The sequence below is a fragment of the Ochotona princeps genome, chromosome 24, assembly GCF_030435755.1.
Source record: "Ochotona princeps isolate mOchPri1 chromosome 24, mOchPri1.hap1, whole genome shotgun sequence".
Taxonomy (NCBI): Eukaryota; Metazoa; Chordata; class Mammalia; order Lagomorpha; family Ochotonidae; genus Ochotona; species Ochotona princeps.
This window is the reverse complement of record NC_080855.1, coordinates 25,181,581-25,198,790: the sequence shown is the minus strand read 5'-3', so window position 1 is coordinate 25,198,790 and position 17,210 is coordinate 25,181,581. Positions and strand designations below refer to the sequence as shown.

Sequence of the window (17,210 nt, the reverse complement as noted above, 5' to 3'; positions counted from 1 at the left end):
CACGGCGGTGCACTGCCGGAGCAGGCACGACTGCTTCATGCGCCCGGGCCCCCCGAACTTCTTCATGTCTCGGCAGAAGTGGCAGTCCCCGCACTCAGTTCGCACACAGGCCCGGCAGCGGCGGCAGCGGGTTCGGCGTCGGCGCGCTCCGGCCCCCGGCCCCCGGCTGCTCGACGACATTGGGGGCGTCAGCAACGCCGAGGGCTGTGGGGAGATGGGGGCGAGGTCGGATGCAGGACCCACGGCTGGGGGCGCGTGAGGGATCCCTGGCCTGGCAGTCCTGGCAGCTGTCCCCACTCTAGGCAGCTGAAGCAAGCCCTGCTGCGGGAGTGAGTGAAGGGGACCACTCCCTCTCCTGCAGAGCGCCCAGTGGCAGCCCAGCTGGCTCCTCTGGGGGCCACAAGAACTGCCCCCCCCCATGCTCTCACTCCTCCCCCTAAGACTTCCTCAGAGCCCTGCTCCAGCTCAGGGAGGGTCCCAGAGGCCTCTCTTCTCAGAGCTCCTGCAAGGTAGGGGTGCCCTGTCTGGGGTGTGACCTCGGGAGGATCCAACTTCCATCCTGTTCCCCTAATGCGAGGACACCTTAGGCTCTCCCCAACCCAAGTCCACCAGGTTTACCTCCGAGATACGCCCAGACTCCTGGCTGGAATGCCACACTTCTCTCTCATCCACCAAGGCCATCCCTCCCTGCCCCACAAACCTAGGCATCCTCACCAGATCCAGCGGAATTCTCGTGATTCCTGAGAAGGTACGGGTCCACCCCCTCCGGTTCCACGACCCCTCCACCCACTCCTGCCCTAAAGCCGCTCCGCCCACTCCTGCCCTAAGGCCACCTCCTCTAGGATTCCTCAGCTCCACCTGGCCACCCCCCCTCCCCCGCCCCGCAGGTTCGCTGGGATTCTAGAATCCTGGCCTGACACCTCCACCCAACTCAGGATGGGCTAAACCCTGCTGCTGCCTTCCAACCCCGATTGTCCTCCCAGTCTCCTGGGCCTCCTTCCCAAGGAAACCAGAGCCTTAGGGTCCCAGCCCGACTCAGGCCCCAGGATCTCTTCCCAGAGTCTTACCCTGGCTTCCCCCTTTCCAGGGAATTCCAGACCCATCCACGGGAGTAAGGGGCCCTCCAGCACTCCAGGGGAGGGGCCTGGAGGGCTGCGATGGCAGGAGGGGGTGGGGTGGGCCTGCGTGGGTGGGGGGTGGGGTCCGCAGGGGGAAGGCAGGCTCTGGGAGAGCAGGCCAGGTCCCCAGAGTGGAGAGGTATAGAAGAAAAGGCTGGAGAGGAGTTTGGACCAGAGAAGAGGGTGAGGCTGGGGGCGGGGAAGGCCTAGTGAGGCCGGGCCAGGATGAATGGGAGTGGGAGCTGCCCAGGTCTCGGGGTGAGCAGGAGCCGCACGAACCCACCTCACACGTGTCCCGGGAGCCATCTCTCCCTTCTCGGCAGCTCCCGGCGGGTCGGCGGCCATCGGCGGCAGGGGGGCCGGGCGGCGCGGGGCGCAGAACGCTCAGAACGCCGGGGTCCACGGCCCCCCGAGGGCGCTCAGCCCCTCCCTCCGGCGGAGGCCGGGACAGCGGCGAATGGAGCTGGGGGGCGCCGGGGGCGAGGCCCTCCCACGGGCTGCGGCGCGGCCCTTCCAGGGGGAGGTCCTGCTCTGGGGGGCTCAGTCCCTCAGCCCCCCCAGGCCAACGGGGGCTCTTCGGGCGCAGGGTGCTCAGCTTCTTCCCCGGGCCCCACTCAGTCCCGGGTCCGAGTCCCAGCTCCCCTCCCCCCACCCCGCCCCGCCTCTCCTCAGCGCCCCCGGCCCTTTAACTGGCCCCTTCTCGGCCCCCCACTGCCCAGGGGTCCAGGGCCAGGCCTGGGCCCCCCACCGTTTCCGGGGTTCAAGCCCCGCCCACCACCGGTTCCCGGGGAGGGGGGGGTCGCTGTAACCTGCCCCCCTCCCCTGGGCCCGCCCCTGGACTGCGGCCCCCTGCCCAACGCCTCCGGAGCCAGCGGAGGGGGGCAAAGGAAGCTGCTCAGCCCCGCCCCCCAGCCCGCGCGCACCCCCGCCCTCTCCCCTCCCCCCCTCCAGCGCGCGACCCTCGGGAGACAGGGATTTAAATAAAATTTGAATAAATCCCCCTCCTCAAGCGTGAGGGTGGAAGGAAAGGATGCAAGGGAGCAGGGAAAGGGGAAGGGGGCAGTTAGGAGTGTCTCAGCCCCCTTGGTCCCCCAGCCCCGCGATTCTTCAGCCAGGGACCCTGGCTGCTTCTCTCATCCCTCCTCAGCTCCTTCCTCCTTCCTCCTCTTCCCCCCTCCCCTCCCTCCTCCTTCCCTCCTCCTCCTCTTACTCCCTCCTTCTCCCAGAGGAACTCCGCCCCCTGCCCCCTCCTTCCTCCACCGCCTCCACTTTTCAGGAGGGCGCGCGCAGGGCACGATGGGAGTTGTAGTCCGGAGAACGTTGGCGCTACTGCAGGGACGACGAGACGCTAGGACCAGCAAGGACTACGAACAAAATGGCGGAGAACTGCCACGCCGGGAACCGAGGATGCCGGGAACTGTAGTCACTTGGCCCGAGGCTCTCCGTTGCAGATCATGGAGAAGGAGTGGAATGAGGACTACAAGCAAGATGGCCTTCTCCTCCGACCCGACCTCCTTCCCAGGCACTCACACGGTCTCCTGTCCACAACCCTCCGCGTGTGTGGTACCTGACGGGAGTCGCAGTCCATCTGCTGCTTTCCCGCTGCCATTTCTATTCGTCAGGAACAATGGAAAGGTGAAGAGGAATGAGGACTACAAGCAAGATGGCGGAAGGGGGCGTACACTTGACTAGGATTTGATCTAAGGAGGTGCGTTGGGAAGAGTAGTTTCCTAGTCTTCTGCTATTCTTTCAGAACGGCGGAACCAAGAGAATAAGTAGACTACCGTAAAGATGGCAGGCTGCCTAGCCTCTCGGCCGCCTCGTTGCATCACCTTGGGCACCTCGCACGCCTGCAATCTCCTAATCTTCCCCTACCACCTCCCGATGGTACAAGGCCTGCCGGGAGTTGTAGTCTTCCCAGCTCCCCACTATTTTCTTCAGTCCAGACAATGGAAGGGAGAGGGGCGGGGACTGCCGGCAAAGATGGCGGCCGAAGCGAACGAGAGGCCAAGGCGCCGAAGCACCATGGGATTTGTAGTCCAGCGCTGAGGTTGCTCCCGGCGGAAACGGGAGGCGAGGAACTACGGGGAAAATGGCGTCCCGGACGCCGGTTCCCTTCGCTAGTGCTTGCTGGGGGACGTAGTCCTGTCCTGAGCTCTCCAGAGAAAGGCCGTCGGCTGTTGCAATGTGCATCCCGGGCGGACACGCCGAATCGCGAGCCGGCGGAAACGGAAAGTGCCCTTCCCCTTCGCCCCGGCAGCCCGTTCGGCCCGGGCTGCCGGGAGATGCAGTCCTGAACTCGCTGGTGGAGGAGGGTGGGGGGAATGTATGTCACCAGTGGGGTTCACTGCGAATGAGGGGAAAAGATGCCCGGGCGATCCAGGAATAGCGAATGTCCGCCTTCTCGCGTGGCGAGGACTTTGTACTTCAAAGGAAGGCTGGGAAAACAGCAGGAATCAGGAGAGTGGCCGCTAAGGAGGCGTGGTCTCGCCAGAAGTCACGCCGCCGTTGTCCCTGAGAAAGCTCCGATGCCACTGAGCCCCAAACCGAAATCCTGCAAGTCGTTAGGGCTCCCGGGGCGGGAGAAAGGAAAACAAATCTCTGGAATGCCACAAATCCCAGGCCCGCTCCATCCGCGGAAAGTTATCAACGCTCGATGTTTCTCATCTGAAAAATGGGGATGAGACTACCCACTTGGAAAGCAATGTTAAGAATGTTAAACAAGACAATATTCACACCAAAGGCCCGGCTCTGGCGCGGGGCACTGGACGGTGCTTCCTTTCCGGGGAGTCCGAGAGTCCAAAAAGCCGGACAGAAGTCGCTAATGACAAGAAGCCTGGGGGGCGCAGGCGTACCCCATTTTGAGCAGCACCCCCCTCCGCCCTTCGGCAGCGCCACTACCCGGCGCTGCTCCCAGGGGGCGCCCGTTCTCCATTGCAGCTAATTCCTCCAGCTCAAGTTGTGTGGTGGGTGCAGCGCACCCTGGCGTCTCCGACCCCCGATGACCTGGAGACGACCGCCTGCACCCCTCAGCCCCCCGCTCGGTGTCACCTTACCCTCCTTACTTAATCCGCTCCGGTCTGACTTCCAGGCTGGCCTCCTGGGCTTCCCTCTCTGGGTGGGTGTGGTTTCTCTGCAGGCCAGGTGGGCGACAGTCCCAAGGTTTCAGGCCCTGACCTCTCAGCGTGTTTCCCTTTTCCCTTGAAGAATGAGCTATTTGGAACTCAGAGTCCTGGTCCAGGTCTCCCCACCTCCGATCGCCTGCTTCACCCAATGAGCGGCCCATCTTTCAGGATTGTATGTAAACACCGCCATCCCAAGGAAGCCTGTGGGTAATTCACTTCCCCGTCCTTCTTCCCGCTTCTCCGCCCCACCAGGAGATTTCTTCCTTGTGTTTTCCACTGCATAGGAAGCTTTATGAGGCGTGAGAGACCTGTGAAATATACTCCCATTTTATGGATGAGAAAAGTGAGGTCGTGGGAATAGACATTTCAGAGAACTGCTGAGCAGTCCAGTTAATTCAGGCCTGGCCAGCGGTACCGTCACAGGTGACTGGGCTCCTGCCCCCCCCCCCCCCGCGGGAGATCTGGGTTGAGTTCCTGGTGCCTGAATTGGGAGAAAGCAAACTCTTTGTGCTCTCAAATAAATGAAGGAAAATAAAAACCTACAAAAAAAAAATGTTCATTTTTTCAAGTAAAAGTCTTCATCATGAACAGATAATATTTGTACAAGCATGCTTCCAATGGTTCATGAAAAATAGAATGAAAAGCTTATTTCAGTGTTAAAAAAGAGTGTTGAGGGCCTGACGCAATAGCCTAGTGGCTAAAGTCCTCGCCTTGAATGTGCCCAGATCCCATATGGGCACTGGTTCTAATCCTGGCAACCCTGCTTCCCCAAGCTCCCGTTTGTGGCTTAGGAAAGCAGTCCAGGATGCCCCAAAGCCTTGGGACCCTGCACCCACGTGGGAGACCCAAAAGAGGCTCCTGACTCGTGGCTTTAGATTGGCATAGCTCCAGCTGTGGTGGCCACTTGGGTAGTGAATCAGCAGAAGGAAGAACTTCATCTCTGTCTCTCCTCCTCTCTCTATATCACTTTGCAATATAAATAAATAATTCCTTAAATTAAAATAAAACATTTTTTTTAAAGTTATTTGGGTTCAACACAGTAACCTAGTTGCTAAATCATCACCTTACAACTGCCTGGATCCCACATGGGAACCCACATGCGTGCCAGTTCATGTCCCAGCTTCTCTAGTTCCCATCCAGCTCTTTGCTTGTGGCCTGGAAAAGTAGTAGAAGACGGCCCAAAGTCTTGGGACCCAGCACCCACGTGGGAGATCTGGAAGAACCTCCTGGCTCCTGGCTTTGGATTAGCTCTGGTTGTTACAGCCACTTGGGGAGTGAATCAGCAGATGAAAGATCTTTCCCTCTGTCTCTCCTCTCTGTAGAGCTGACTTTCCAATAAAAATAAATAAATCTAGGGCCCGGCATTGTAGCCTAGAAGCTAAAGTCCTCGCCTTGCATGCGCTGGGGTCCTCTCTGTCTCTCGTTCTTTTAATATATTTGACTTTTCGGCCCGGCGGCATGGCCTAGTGGCTGAATTCCTCGCCTTGAATGCCCCGGGATCCCATATGGGCGCCGATTTTAATCCCGGCAGCTCCACTTCCCATCCGGCTCCCTGCTTGTAGCCTGGGAAAGCAGTTGAGGACTGCCCAAAGCTTTGGGACCCTGCACCCACGTGGGAGACCCGGAAGAGGTTCCTGGTTCCTGGCTTCGGATCAGCGTAGCACCGGCCATTGCGGCTCACTTGGGGAGTGAGTCATCGGATGGAAGATCTTCCTCTCTGTCTCTCCTCCTCTCTGTATATTTGACTTTGCAATAAAAATAAATAAATCTTTGGGCCTGGTGTGGTGACCCTGCACCTAATGGGAGACCTGGAAAAGTTCCTGGCTCCTGACTTCGGCCATTATGATCACTTGAGGTGTGAATCATCGGATGAGAAATCTTCTCTGTCTCTCTTCCTCTTTCTATTTATCTGGCTTTGAAATAAAAATAAATAAATCTTTAAAAATAATATAAATCTTTTAAAATAAATCTTTAAAATGTTATTTTTTAAAGATTTCTTTATTTTTATTGGAAAGTCAGATATACAGAGAGGAGGAGAAACAGAAAGGAAGATCTTCCATCCGATGATTCATTCCCCAAGTGACCGCAACAGCCAGAGATAAGCTAAGCTAAAGACAAGAGCCAGGAACTTCGTCCAGGTCTCCCACATGGGTGCAGGGTTCCTAGGCTTTGGGCCATCCTCAACTGCTTTTCCAGGCCACAGGCAGGGAGCTGGATGGGAAGTAGAGCTACCGGGATTAGAACTAATGCCCATATGGGATCCTGGTGCATTCAAGGTGAGGACTTTAGCCACCAGGCCATTGCAGCAAGCCCAAGATTTATTTATTTTCATTGCAAAGTCAGATATATATGAACAGAGGAGGAGCAAAAGAAATATCTTCTGTCTGATGATTCATTCCCCAAGTGACCACAACGGCTGGTGCTGTGCCACTCTGAAGCCAGGAGCCCAGATCCTCTTCCAGGTCTCCCATGCAGGTGCAGGGTCCCAAGGCTTTGGGCCATCTTCTACTGCTTTCCAAGGCCACAAGCAGGGAGCTGGATGGGAAGCAGCGCTGCTGACATTAGAACAGGCGTCCATATAGGATTTACAGAGAAAAACAGAAACAGAAGGCTCATCTATCCCTCAATGGCTGCCAACTGTAGGAATTGAGCAGATCTGAAGCCAGGAGCCAGGAACTTCTTCTGGGTCTCCCACATGTGTGTTCAGGTTCCCAAGGCTTTGAGCCATCCTCCACTGCTTTCCCAAACCAGAAGCACGGAGCTAGATGGGAAGTGGAGCAGCCGGGACACAAACCAGTACTTCATGTAAGGACCCCAGTGCTTGAAGGAGGGGAGGATTAGCTAATCAAGCCATGCCCAATTTTTAAAAAATTCTTTTTTAAAGAGTCATTTATTTGTATTGGAATGGCATATCAGACTTACAGAGAGGAGAAATAGATTGGAAAATCTATCTGCTGGTTCATTCCCCAGATGGCCACAATGGCCAGAGCTGAGCTGATTGGAAGCCAGGAACCAGGAGCTTCTTTTCGATCTCCCATGTGAATTCAGGGGCTAAGGAATTTGGGATTGTCCTCTGCTCCTTTTCCAGGCCATTAACAGGGAACTTGATGGGAAGTGGAGCAGCCAGGACACAAAGCAGCGCCCATGTGGGATGCTGGCGCTGCACATAGCGGCTTTACCCGCTATGCCAAAGTGCCAGCCCCTGGTTACAGTCTTTCCCTCATGACCTCCCTGTCCTATTCTGCATCTTCTTCCCAGCTTTGCTCATCTCCTGGGACTCAGTTCTTGCGTCACTCCTTTGGGAAGCTCAGGACACGAAATGGCCATGTGGGAGGTTACTGCTGAGTGTGGGACCAGCCCTACTGGGCCTCAGCTCACTGTCTCCTGGCTCCAAAGCAACACCTCATTTCCTGTCATGAAGCTTCTGCCTCCACAGCTCCTGGTCAGGCCGAGGGCCACTCAGCTGCCCAGCAGGAAGAGGAAGAGCCAGCCTGGGTCAGGTCCGGGTGCTCCGTGCTGTCGTCACATCTGACCACGTATCCCCTGCACGGGTACAGACTGCGAGGCAGATACTGGGGAGGGGGCAGAGAAGATGTTTGGAGCTGGTCCTGAGTTCAAGCCATCTGTACCCAACTTTCTGGGTGACCTTGGCAATCAGCAGGCTACTCTAAAAGCCATGTGCAAAAATGGGTGTAACAACTACAAATCTTCCCGCCACTGTCATTCCCCAAAGGCCAGCACTGGGCCAGGCAGAAGACAGGAGCCAGGAGCTTGAGCCTCATCCAGGTCTCCCACATGGCAGCAGGGACCAAACACCTAGGCCATCCTCTGCTCCTTTCCCAGTTATTTTATCAGGGAGCTGGTTAGGAAGCAGAACAGCCAGGACATGAACCGGTGACCATATGGGATTCTGGCAGTTGCTGACGGTATGTTAATCCACTGTGCCACAACACCTCTTGTCCCAGTTTATGATAAGATCAAAACAGCAAGGCAGCTTACATGGGCAGGTAGAAGAGGGTGGCAGAGCTGATGAACTTGGCCAAGGGTGCCTTGGATAAACTGGCTTGGGCCTAGGTTGGGGGCTGGTCTCTCTACCTGGGAGGGTTCCTGGGGCTCCAGAGAGAGAGAGAGAGAGAGAGAGAGGAAGAGAGAAGCCAGGGGAGGTGAGAGGTAGTGGAGTCGGGCTGGGCTCAGCCTGTCCTCCAGGTGAGGCCCAGCCCACGTCCACAGGCCACCTGTGAATAGCACCAGATCAAGTGTCTGCTCTCTCTCTTCCCCCTCCTTCTTTCATGCCCCTCCCCGCCCAGGACCTGGCCCATGCCTCAATGCACCCACTCAATGGCTTCACCTAATCCTCTGACATCACCGCTGCCTGGCCCAGGGCCACCCTGCCCCCCTAGTAACCCCTAATCTTGGGGACCCTGTCCACCTCTGAACCCCAGTTTCTCTTCAGCCTCCTCACTCCTTCAGTTTATAAGCCAAATCTGGGACATGCCGCATCCTGCCCTGAGCCTGGAGGGTTAGTAGCTTAGGAGCTGCCCCGGCTTTGCTGGGTGACTCCAGGTAAGTGGTTGTCTCTCTCTGGGTCTAAGGCTCCTTATCTAGGTCCCAACGACCCCCTGCTGATCCTGTGGATCTAGCTCCTTCTCAACATCCTGCCTTTTTCAGAGATCAATGTGTCCATTGAGGGGACCCAGTTTGCCTTGGGTACCACCCACAGTGGGTGTCACTGAGTGAGCCTGTGGTCCTTCCATGTGCCCCTCAGCTGCCCACCAGGCTCAGGCAAGCAGGGTAGCCTAAGACAGAGCTGACAGGAGAGGCTGAGAAAGCTCTGCAAGGGAACTGGCTCACAGTGTCTGCTCCTGCCCAGGGAAAGGGGCCCGGGCCTGCAAGCCCACCTGTGTCTGCGTGCTGTGCTTGGGCATGGGGATGCCATCTCTGAGCCCCTCTGCTGCTGGGCATGGATACTCCTGGATCCAGATCCCCAGAGCACACGTGTGTTTGCAGGCACACAGGTGCCCTCTGGGTGTCGCCTGGCGCCCTGTTGGGTGACCCGTGTAGGTGCAGGCGTGCGGGATGCTAAGGGCAGAGCTTTTCATCTTGTTTTGTGGACAGATGCCCAGGAGGTACACGTGAGAAGACGCACCCAGGCTCAGCAGGTACCCACAGGAGTGTGACCATACGCGTGCTCCACGTCAGAGGAGGGTGTCCCTGGCTGTGAGTGATGTTACCCACACACCACTCCCATCCTGTACCAAGAACGAAGGTCTGGATGGCCCGGGTCCCCGTGGGCGGAGCAGGGGGCCGCCTCCTCCTCAGGAAACTGGATCCCAGGACGTGCGGAGCTGCAGGGAGCCAGTGGGGCAGCCCCTTTGTACCCCATAATTCCCTCCCCGCCTTGGTCCCTCCCTCCCAGCCGCTAGGGTGTAAGGTCCAACTTGGGGGCCACAGGGTGACCCCCACATACACACTTATGTCCCCTTCTCTGCCTAGTCTGCACCTGCAGTGCTCAAAGTCCCACGTTCTAGAATTGGTACCGCCCTCCAGGCCAACACTCCCAAACCTCCTCCCATGACGTGCTGGAGGTCAGGTCTGCCTCTCGGGACTTCACCATGACCATGTCTGCTGCCCCCACCTCCCGCAGGGTGTGCCTGCTTCCCTCCTGCTGGGCGGTCCCAGGGATAAATGCATCTGAGGGGTGGGAGGACAGGTGCCCCGGGAAGGCCCAGAGACTGCTAGAGGAAGGCGCCAAGGAAGGGAGCATGAGCTGGCGGCCAGGTGAGTGAGGGGGCCAGGGTACAGAGGTGGGACTGGACGCCAGGAAGGGAGGGACCCCTGCCAGGCCCCTTTGGCCCCTCTAGCTCATGTGCCTGGTCCCCGGTAGCTGCTAGGAGCCCCTAGATTCTCCCCATAAAAGGCTGCCTTCATCACTTATTCACTGAGAATTTATTCAGTGTCAACTGGGTGCCAGGTGCTAGGGGGTCTTCAATGACACCCCTCCCGCCGGGGATGGGTTCCAGCATCAAGTGCCTCAGTAGTGCAGTGTTTTGCAGTGTTTATGACCCGCACATTGCCTCCCACAGACTGTATATCTTGTGGATGTTGTATTTGTATGCTGTCATTTGCATAGGAAGGAAAGGTGCCATCTGCTGGTTCCCTCCCACCTTGTCACCCCATCACCCCAGCCCATGTGCCCACAACACAACAGCCGAGGTTAGCCCAGGCGAAAGCCAGGAAGCCGGCAATCCACCCAGGTCTGCCAGGTGGAGACTTTGCATTGCTGCCTCCCAGAGTGCACAGCGGCAGGAAGCTGGAAGCAGGAGCAGGACCAGGACTTGAACTTAGACACCCGGATACGGGACGTTGGCACCCCAAGGGGCAGCTTAGCCACCTGCCCCCTCCAGAGTCCTGGAAATCACCTCTGGATGACTTGAAATAGCTGCTACAGTGTCAGTGCTGCTCAGTGGTCGCTTCACCGTTCCTGGTTACACTGGGGTGTGTGTAATAAGAGGGCAATCTAGGTGCTTTGTGCAGATACGATGTTCCCTTTGAAAAGCTCAAATGCGGATGAGTTGACTCTTCAGATGTAAAGTGCCCAGAGCTAGGAGACTGGAAGCACTGGGCTAAGCACTGGGGACACAGCAGGACACAAATCAACAGGAACCTGTGGCCTCGGAGAAATGTCCTTCTAAACACAAAGCAGTTGCGGGCTGGCACCATACTGCAACAGACTGATCCTCCACCTGTAAGCGCTGGCCAGCATCCCATTTGGCTGCCGGTTCATATTCCAGCTGCTCTGCTTCACATCCAGCTCCCTGCCTGTGGCCTGGGAAAGCAGTCTAGGATGGCCCTGCACCCATGTGGGAGACCCAGAAGATGTTCCTGGCTCCTGGCTTCTGATGGGCTCAGCTTCAATTATTGTGGCCACTTGGGGAGTAAATCAGCAGGTGGGAGATCTTTCTCTCTGTCCCTCATCTCTGTACATCTGCCTTTCCAATGAAAATAAATAAATCTTTTAAATAAAGAAACAAAAAATAAAACAAACACTGCCCATGAGATATATAAATAAAGTGTAACACCACTATGCTGGAAAGTGAGGCACCGATCCACTCTGAACGAATGAAAGAACCTTTCCTTTTGATCTTCTCTGAACTTCTGGAAACTCCGGATTGTAGGAAGGGAAGGACAGAGGTCCACCTGGGTTTGCTTCCCACTCTGTTGCTTCCTAGCTGATGGCCTTAGGTCATTCCTCCTGGAGCTGCACATGCCTGATGGGAACATAAAATCAGGATACACTTAGGCCCGGCATGAGAGCCTAGTGGCTAGAATGTTTACCTTGCATGGGCCGGGATCCCATATGGCACAGGTTCATGTCCCGGCTATTCTACTTCCCTTCTAGCTCCCTGCTTGTGACCTGGAAAAGTAGTGGAGGACAGCCCAAAGCCTTGGGACCCTGTGCCCACAATGGAGATTTGCAAAAAGCTCCTGGCTCCTGGCTTTGGATCAGCACAGCTCTGGCCGTTGCGGCCACTTGGAGAGTGAACCAGTGGACAGATCTTCCTCTCTCTGTCTCTCCTTCTCTCTGTAGATTTGACTTTCCAATAAAAAAAATCCTTTTTTAAAAATTTAGGATACATTTTACATTTTCAAAAAGTTTTAAGATTTTTAAAAAGTTATTTGAAAAGGACAGAGATACGGACAGAGAGAATCATCTGCTGGTTCACCCCCAATGTCCAGGAGTGGGTCAGATCGAAGTCCAGAGCCCAGAATTTCATTCAGATCTCACACTTAGGTGACAGGAGACCCAACATTCAGGCTGCCTTCAGCTACCTGCCAAGATGTAGCCAAGACACAAACTTAGGTACCTATGAGATGCCAGCACTGCATGCTGCAGTTTGACGTACTATACTATTATTTTAGCATACACATCCTTTTCATTATTTATTGTTATTAGAAAGGCAGATTTACAGAGAAGGAGAAAGATCTTCCATCTGCTGGTTCATTCCCCAAATGAACAGCTACAATGGACATAGCATATGCTTTGAGCGGATTCAAAGCATAGAGCCAGGAGCCTCCTCCAGGCCTCCCACATGACACAGGGTCCAAAGGTCTTGGGCCACCCTCCACTACTTTGTCAGGCCACAAACAGAGAGCTGAATTGGAAGTGAGGCAGCCAGGACACGAACTGGTGTCCATACGGGATGCTGGCGTTTGGAGGTGAAGGATCAGCCAGCAGAACCATTCGCCGGTCACTCTATCTTTTTTTTTTTAATTGAGTAGCAGAGACAGAGGGAGACATCTCCCATTATGTGACTCACCTGTCCCCAACTCCCAAGTGCCAGCAACAAGGCTGGCTAGGCCAGACTGAAGCAAAGAGCCAAGGAACCCAGGCCTCTCACGTAGGTCACAGGGACCCAGCTTCTTGGGCTGTCACCTGCTGCCTCCCAGTTGCGCATCAGTGGGAAGCTGCAATCAGGAGCCAGAACTGAGCATCCCCCCAGCGACGCTGATGTGGGACGCAGGTGTCTTGAACAGCAGGCCAAATACTCACCACCCAGCCAGACCTTTTTTTTAAATAATAAATTTATTTTTATTTTTGATACTGTTCACATAGTTGGGAAGGCTGTATGCCCATGTGGACCACCAATTAGGGTGATGAAAAGAATGGAAGAATAGGAGAAAGTTAATGAGACAATTGTTTCCACATTTTTTTTCCTTCCTGTATCTGGGAGAAGCGGGAAGAGAAGGGGAGAGGGCCTCACCTAGCACCCTAACCACATTGATACCCGGGGATGAGGGACGGCCACCTGATGTCATCCCAGGGTCCCTGATGTGGAGCATGTTCTGAGCTCAGCCTGACCAACCCCACTATCCAGCCCACACTCATGCTGGCAAGTGCTACCGCCTGTCCAGCAAGCCCACCCCCAGCCCTGGTTCTCATGCTCACCCATGAGAGCTGCAGCCCATCAGAGGGGTGCCTATAATTTCCCTACAAGGTTCACTTCCAGCCTTGGATCTTGCACTGTCTGGGTGGTTCTGTGGTCTAGCCTGACAGGATTTGCCTCAAGTCTCAGCACCGGCCAGTTGATTCTGTGGCAAAAACCTGACCAGCCCACACTTACTCTGGCTCATGCAAGCACCAGTGGATATAATCACTTAGCCCCACCTGGTTCTCCCCCTAATTCAGTTCACATGCAAGCCAATGATTTTTTTTTTTAAGATTTATTTATTTTTATTGCAAAGTCAGATATACAAAGAGGAGAGACAGGGAGAAAGTGGTCATGTCGTGGCAGAGCCCTTAAGGCCACAGCCTGCAGTTCATATGGATGCTGCTTTGTGTCCAGGCTACTCTTCTTCCAGCCCTGCTCCCTGCTAGTGCACCTGGGCAAGCAGAGGAAGACAGCTGAAGTGCCTGAGCCCTGCAACCATGTGGCAAACCCAGAAAATGCTCCTGGCTTCCTCAGTCTGGCGCAGTCATCTGGGACATGAATCAGCAAATGCAAGATCTCTCTCTCTAGCTCTGGCTTCTAAATAACTAAATGAGTTGTTTAATTTATTAACTTAACAAGAGTGAGTGGGGGGTGTGATCACGGTGGTGCAGTGGGTTAAACTGCCACCGGCAACAATGGCATCCCACATGAGCACGGATTCTAGTCTTGGCTGCTTCACTTCCGAGCTAGCTCCCTGTTAATGCAGTAGATGGCTCTAGTGCCTGGAACCCTGCTACCCACATGTGGGACCTGGATATGGCGTTCTAGGTTCCTGGCTTTGGCCTGGCTCAGCTCCAGTCTTTGTAGCCATCTGAGGGAGTGAATCAATGGACGGAAGAACTCTGCTTCTCCCCCTCTTTTTAACTTTGCCTTTCGAATAAATAAATAAATCTTGAAAAAAGAAATAGAGATAACAAAAGCAGCTGTCGAACGGGATGTGTAGGGTTAGAAAGAAAGCGGGGCCTCCCACAGGAGGCAGCTAGGCCCGGAGCGGCCCTGCCCAGGTGGGATGAGGACCACAGGAGGGAAGGTGGCTGCAGGCAGCACGTCCAGAGCCGAGGACTGGAGGTGCTGAGTGACTCGCCACCATGCAAGTGAAAACGTCCAGGAGGAAGCAGAAGGCATGGGCCTGGGGTTTAAGTGGAGCTGTGAGCAGAACTGGAAATAACCTACGGCCTGGGTAATTCTTGCCTTATCTTACATATATAAGACAACCGCAGGCCAAGGGGGTGGATGGCTGGTTGGAAGGAGAGGCAGGCGGGAGGGGCCCTGGATGCTGACATGTGCTTTCCCTGCCAGCCCCGCTCTGCCTGGTGAGCCTGCTGCTGCCTGCCCTCGGCCTGGCCGCCCCTGTGTCACCTGCTGAGCCCATTCGCCAAGCCTACAGCTTGGCGCTGTACATGCAAAAGAACACGTCCACACTGCTGCACACCTACGTGAGTGACACTGCGCTCAGCGGGGGGCTGGGGGAGACCAACCAAACCCTGAAGCCTCCAGACATTTCAGGCTGTGCAATCACAGCCCATTTTACATGCTAGGCGACTGAGTCTGGATGACAGTGAATCCAGTGCCTAAGGTCCCATACTTAACACATGGCACGGCCAGGATCCAAAACCAAGGGGTGGAGTCCTATGACCCTGGTGCCCACTCCTCCGTCCACAAGGGCAACCTGTAGGCCAGTAGGACTCACAGATGTTTTCTGTTTGGTCCGCTTCATGCTTGCTTCAATTGTGAATGTGAAGGCCTGCCTAAAACAAGGTGTTGTGGGGCCCGGTGTGATAAGCCTAGTGATTAAATCCTTGCCTTGCAACTACCTGGATCCCATATGGGCTCTGGTTCATATTCTGGCTGTTCCACTTCCCATTCAGTTCCCTGCTTGTGGCCTGGGAGAGTACAGGATGGCCCAAAGCCTTGGGTCCCTACATCCATGTGGGAGACCTGGAAGAAGCTCCTGGCTCCTGGCTTTGGATTAGTTTAGCTCTGGCGGTTGCAGCCACCTGGGAAGGGAACATGCAGGTAGAAGTTCTTTCTCTGTCTCTCCTTTCTGTAAATGTGCCTTTTCCCAATAAAAATAAATAAATCTTAAAAACAAAACTGATAGTGTGTTGTTGGGCCAATTCTTCCTTCCTAGCCCTGTCTCCTTCCCACATTCCAGCATCTGCTGGGCCCCTGGCGTTTGCCGCTCTCTCACTGCTATAATCTAGGCCTATTGAATTTATCCAGTCTGCGTTCCAACCCCATATCTGCTGTTATTCTCTGGGTCCACGTGCCTCAGTCTCTTTTCCTGTGAAGTGGGTATGAGGCCATGTGAGCTACCCAGAAGATCTGTCTGTGGGGTTGGTGGAGGTGAGAACTATGATAGAAAAGACATCCCAGTGTGATTATGCCAAATATTTATTTTTGATGAGAATACAGTTAACAGGTGCAAGCAATTAAACTGTATAAACAAAAAAAAATGTCATGATGTGTGGTAGAATCCCAGAGGTCATTGATATAAACAGATTATTAGTTAACAGGGGCTTTTCATGCCCTGTCTGTCAGGTGCTTTCTAGATGCTATCCTCTGTCATTTCTATCCAGCATCCCAATAGGAATATTCAGACTTGAGGTTCAATGTCACCGGGCAAGTGCACAGCAAGTCCTTCCTGACTCCACTCTGTGAGCATCTCCTCCTTGGAACATTTCAGTCCCGGAGGTAGAATTGGAGTGCCAGCTGCCCCTGACTCCGGTCTGTCTCTGCTCCTCTCACAGCTCCAGCACCAGGGCAGCCCCTTCAGTGACCCTGGCTTCTCAGCGCCTGAGCTTCAGCTCAGCAGTCTTCCTCCTGCCGCCATCTCCTTCAAGATCTGGCATGCCCTGGATGACGGGGAGCGGCTGAGCCGTGCCCAGGAGGCCTTCTTGGCCTTGAGTCAGCACCTGCAACTGGTGGGAGACGACCAGAGCGACCTGAATCCTAACAGCCCCGTCCTGCTGGCACAGCTCAATGCTGCGAGACTCAGGGCGCAAGGCCTGCTGGGCAACATGGCTACGATCTCCACGGCCCTGGGGCTGCCAGTGCTCAAGGAAGAGGACACACTTGGGCTTGTTCCCTTCGGGGCTTCCGCCTTCGAGAGGAAATGTCGGGGCTACGTGGTGACCCGGGAGTATGGTCACTGGACAGACCGAGCAGTGAGGGACCTGGCTCTGCTCAAGGCCAAATATGCAGCCTAGAGGGACAGGACCTTGGGCCGGAGCTCAGCACTTCCTCTCTCTCACAGTGGACTCTGTCCGGCCTGGCTTCCCAGCTCAAGAGGAAGGCACACCTTGTGTGACACAAGGAGCTGTGGGATGGGTCTTTATGACTATTTCCTGGGCAGTCAGGGCCTGCCTGGCCCAGATGTATGTGGGTCTTCATTTTGAGACCATTTTGCTGGTTAGTAATCCCTTGTAATCCTGGTTGGCAAAATGTGCCTCCTCTGAGGCTTCCTGGGCTGTCTCCCTTCCCCTAACCCCAGTAATCCTCATCCTCGAATTTTAGAGATGTCCAGGGGATAACTTCCTGTCTCCATCTACCTCACTTCCTGTGTGAAGATAGGGCTTTTCTTCTGGCTGGAGTTCTTTCTTTGGCTAGTCTACCTCTTGGCGGCCATGGCCCCACTTTGTGCCTGCAGGGGCTTCACTTCCTGGTCTCTGGAAGTCCAATCCCCGATGTACCGAGGGTCCACGCCACACCTGTTTTCTGTTCTGGCCACAGACAGATGGCCATCCCCTCTCGAATCTCACAGTGCCCTTTGGGACAGGTCTCAGGAACCAGACAGCCCCTCTCCCATCCTCAAAGCCGTCTGTACAGGTAAAGTTCCCTTTGCTTTTCTCTTTAAACATTTTATTTACAAAAGCATTAATTTATTCTCAGAAATAAAACCCTTCTAAGGTGCCACTTTTTTTTTTTTTTGGTCACTCTTTATAAGACCCAGGTTGGAGGTGGTGGGGTAGAGTACA

At 55.1% G+C, this 17,210-nt stretch overlaps 2 protein-coding genes across 6 annotated transcripts in view; one reads left to right on the top strand and one right to left on the bottom strand.

Annotated features, from left to right (window-relative positions):
• The window catches only part of FBXL19 (F-box and leucine rich repeat protein 19), a 19,205-nt gene extending 16,928 nt beyond the window's left edge, over positions 1-2,277 (bottom strand). The window contains exons 1-2 of one of the 4 annotated variants that reach the window (XM_004586896.3): positions 1,402-2,277; positions 4-204 (exon numbers count right to left, since the gene is read on the bottom strand). In XM_004586896.3, the coding sequence (XP_004586953.1) occupies positions 4-180 (177 nt within the window). In that variant the 5' untranslated portion in view covers positions 181-204; positions 1,402-2,277. Of the gene's footprint in view, positions 1-3; positions 205-618; positions 643-714; positions 856-1,401 lie in introns of those variants that run through there. The other 3 variants (XM_058680851.1, XM_058680850.1, XM_058680852.1) reach the window with 3 other exon arrangements.
• On the top strand, positions 228-17,210 carry LOC101518070 (cardiotrophin-2). 2 transcript variants are annotated; one of them, XM_058680857.1, is made up of 4 exons: positions 228-515; positions 9,359-9,402; positions 14,533-14,669; positions 15,984-17,210. In XM_058680857.1, exons 3-4 carry the CDS (start codon positions 14,634-14,636, stop codon positions 16,440-16,442), a joined length of 495 nt encoding a protein of 164 aa, XP_058536840.1. In that variant the 5' UTR covers positions 228-515; positions 9,359-9,402; positions 14,533-14,633; the 3' UTR covers positions 16,443-17,210. The 2 variants fall into 2 exon arrangements, with proteins under 2 accessions (XP_058536840.1, XP_058536839.1); XM_058680856.1 differs by lacking the exon at positions 228-515 and having other exon boundaries at positions 9,328-9,464.

Excerpts from the sequence above, each read along its gene's own strand:
- LOC101518070 (XM_058680857.1), top strand. The coding sequence starts at position 14,634 with ATGCAAAAGAACACGTCCACACTGCTGCACACCTAC. Across the intron at positions 14,670-15,983 it reads CCACACTGCTGCACACCTAC|CTCCAGCACCAGGGCAGCCC; the intron begins GTGAGTGACACT and ends CTCCTCTCACAG.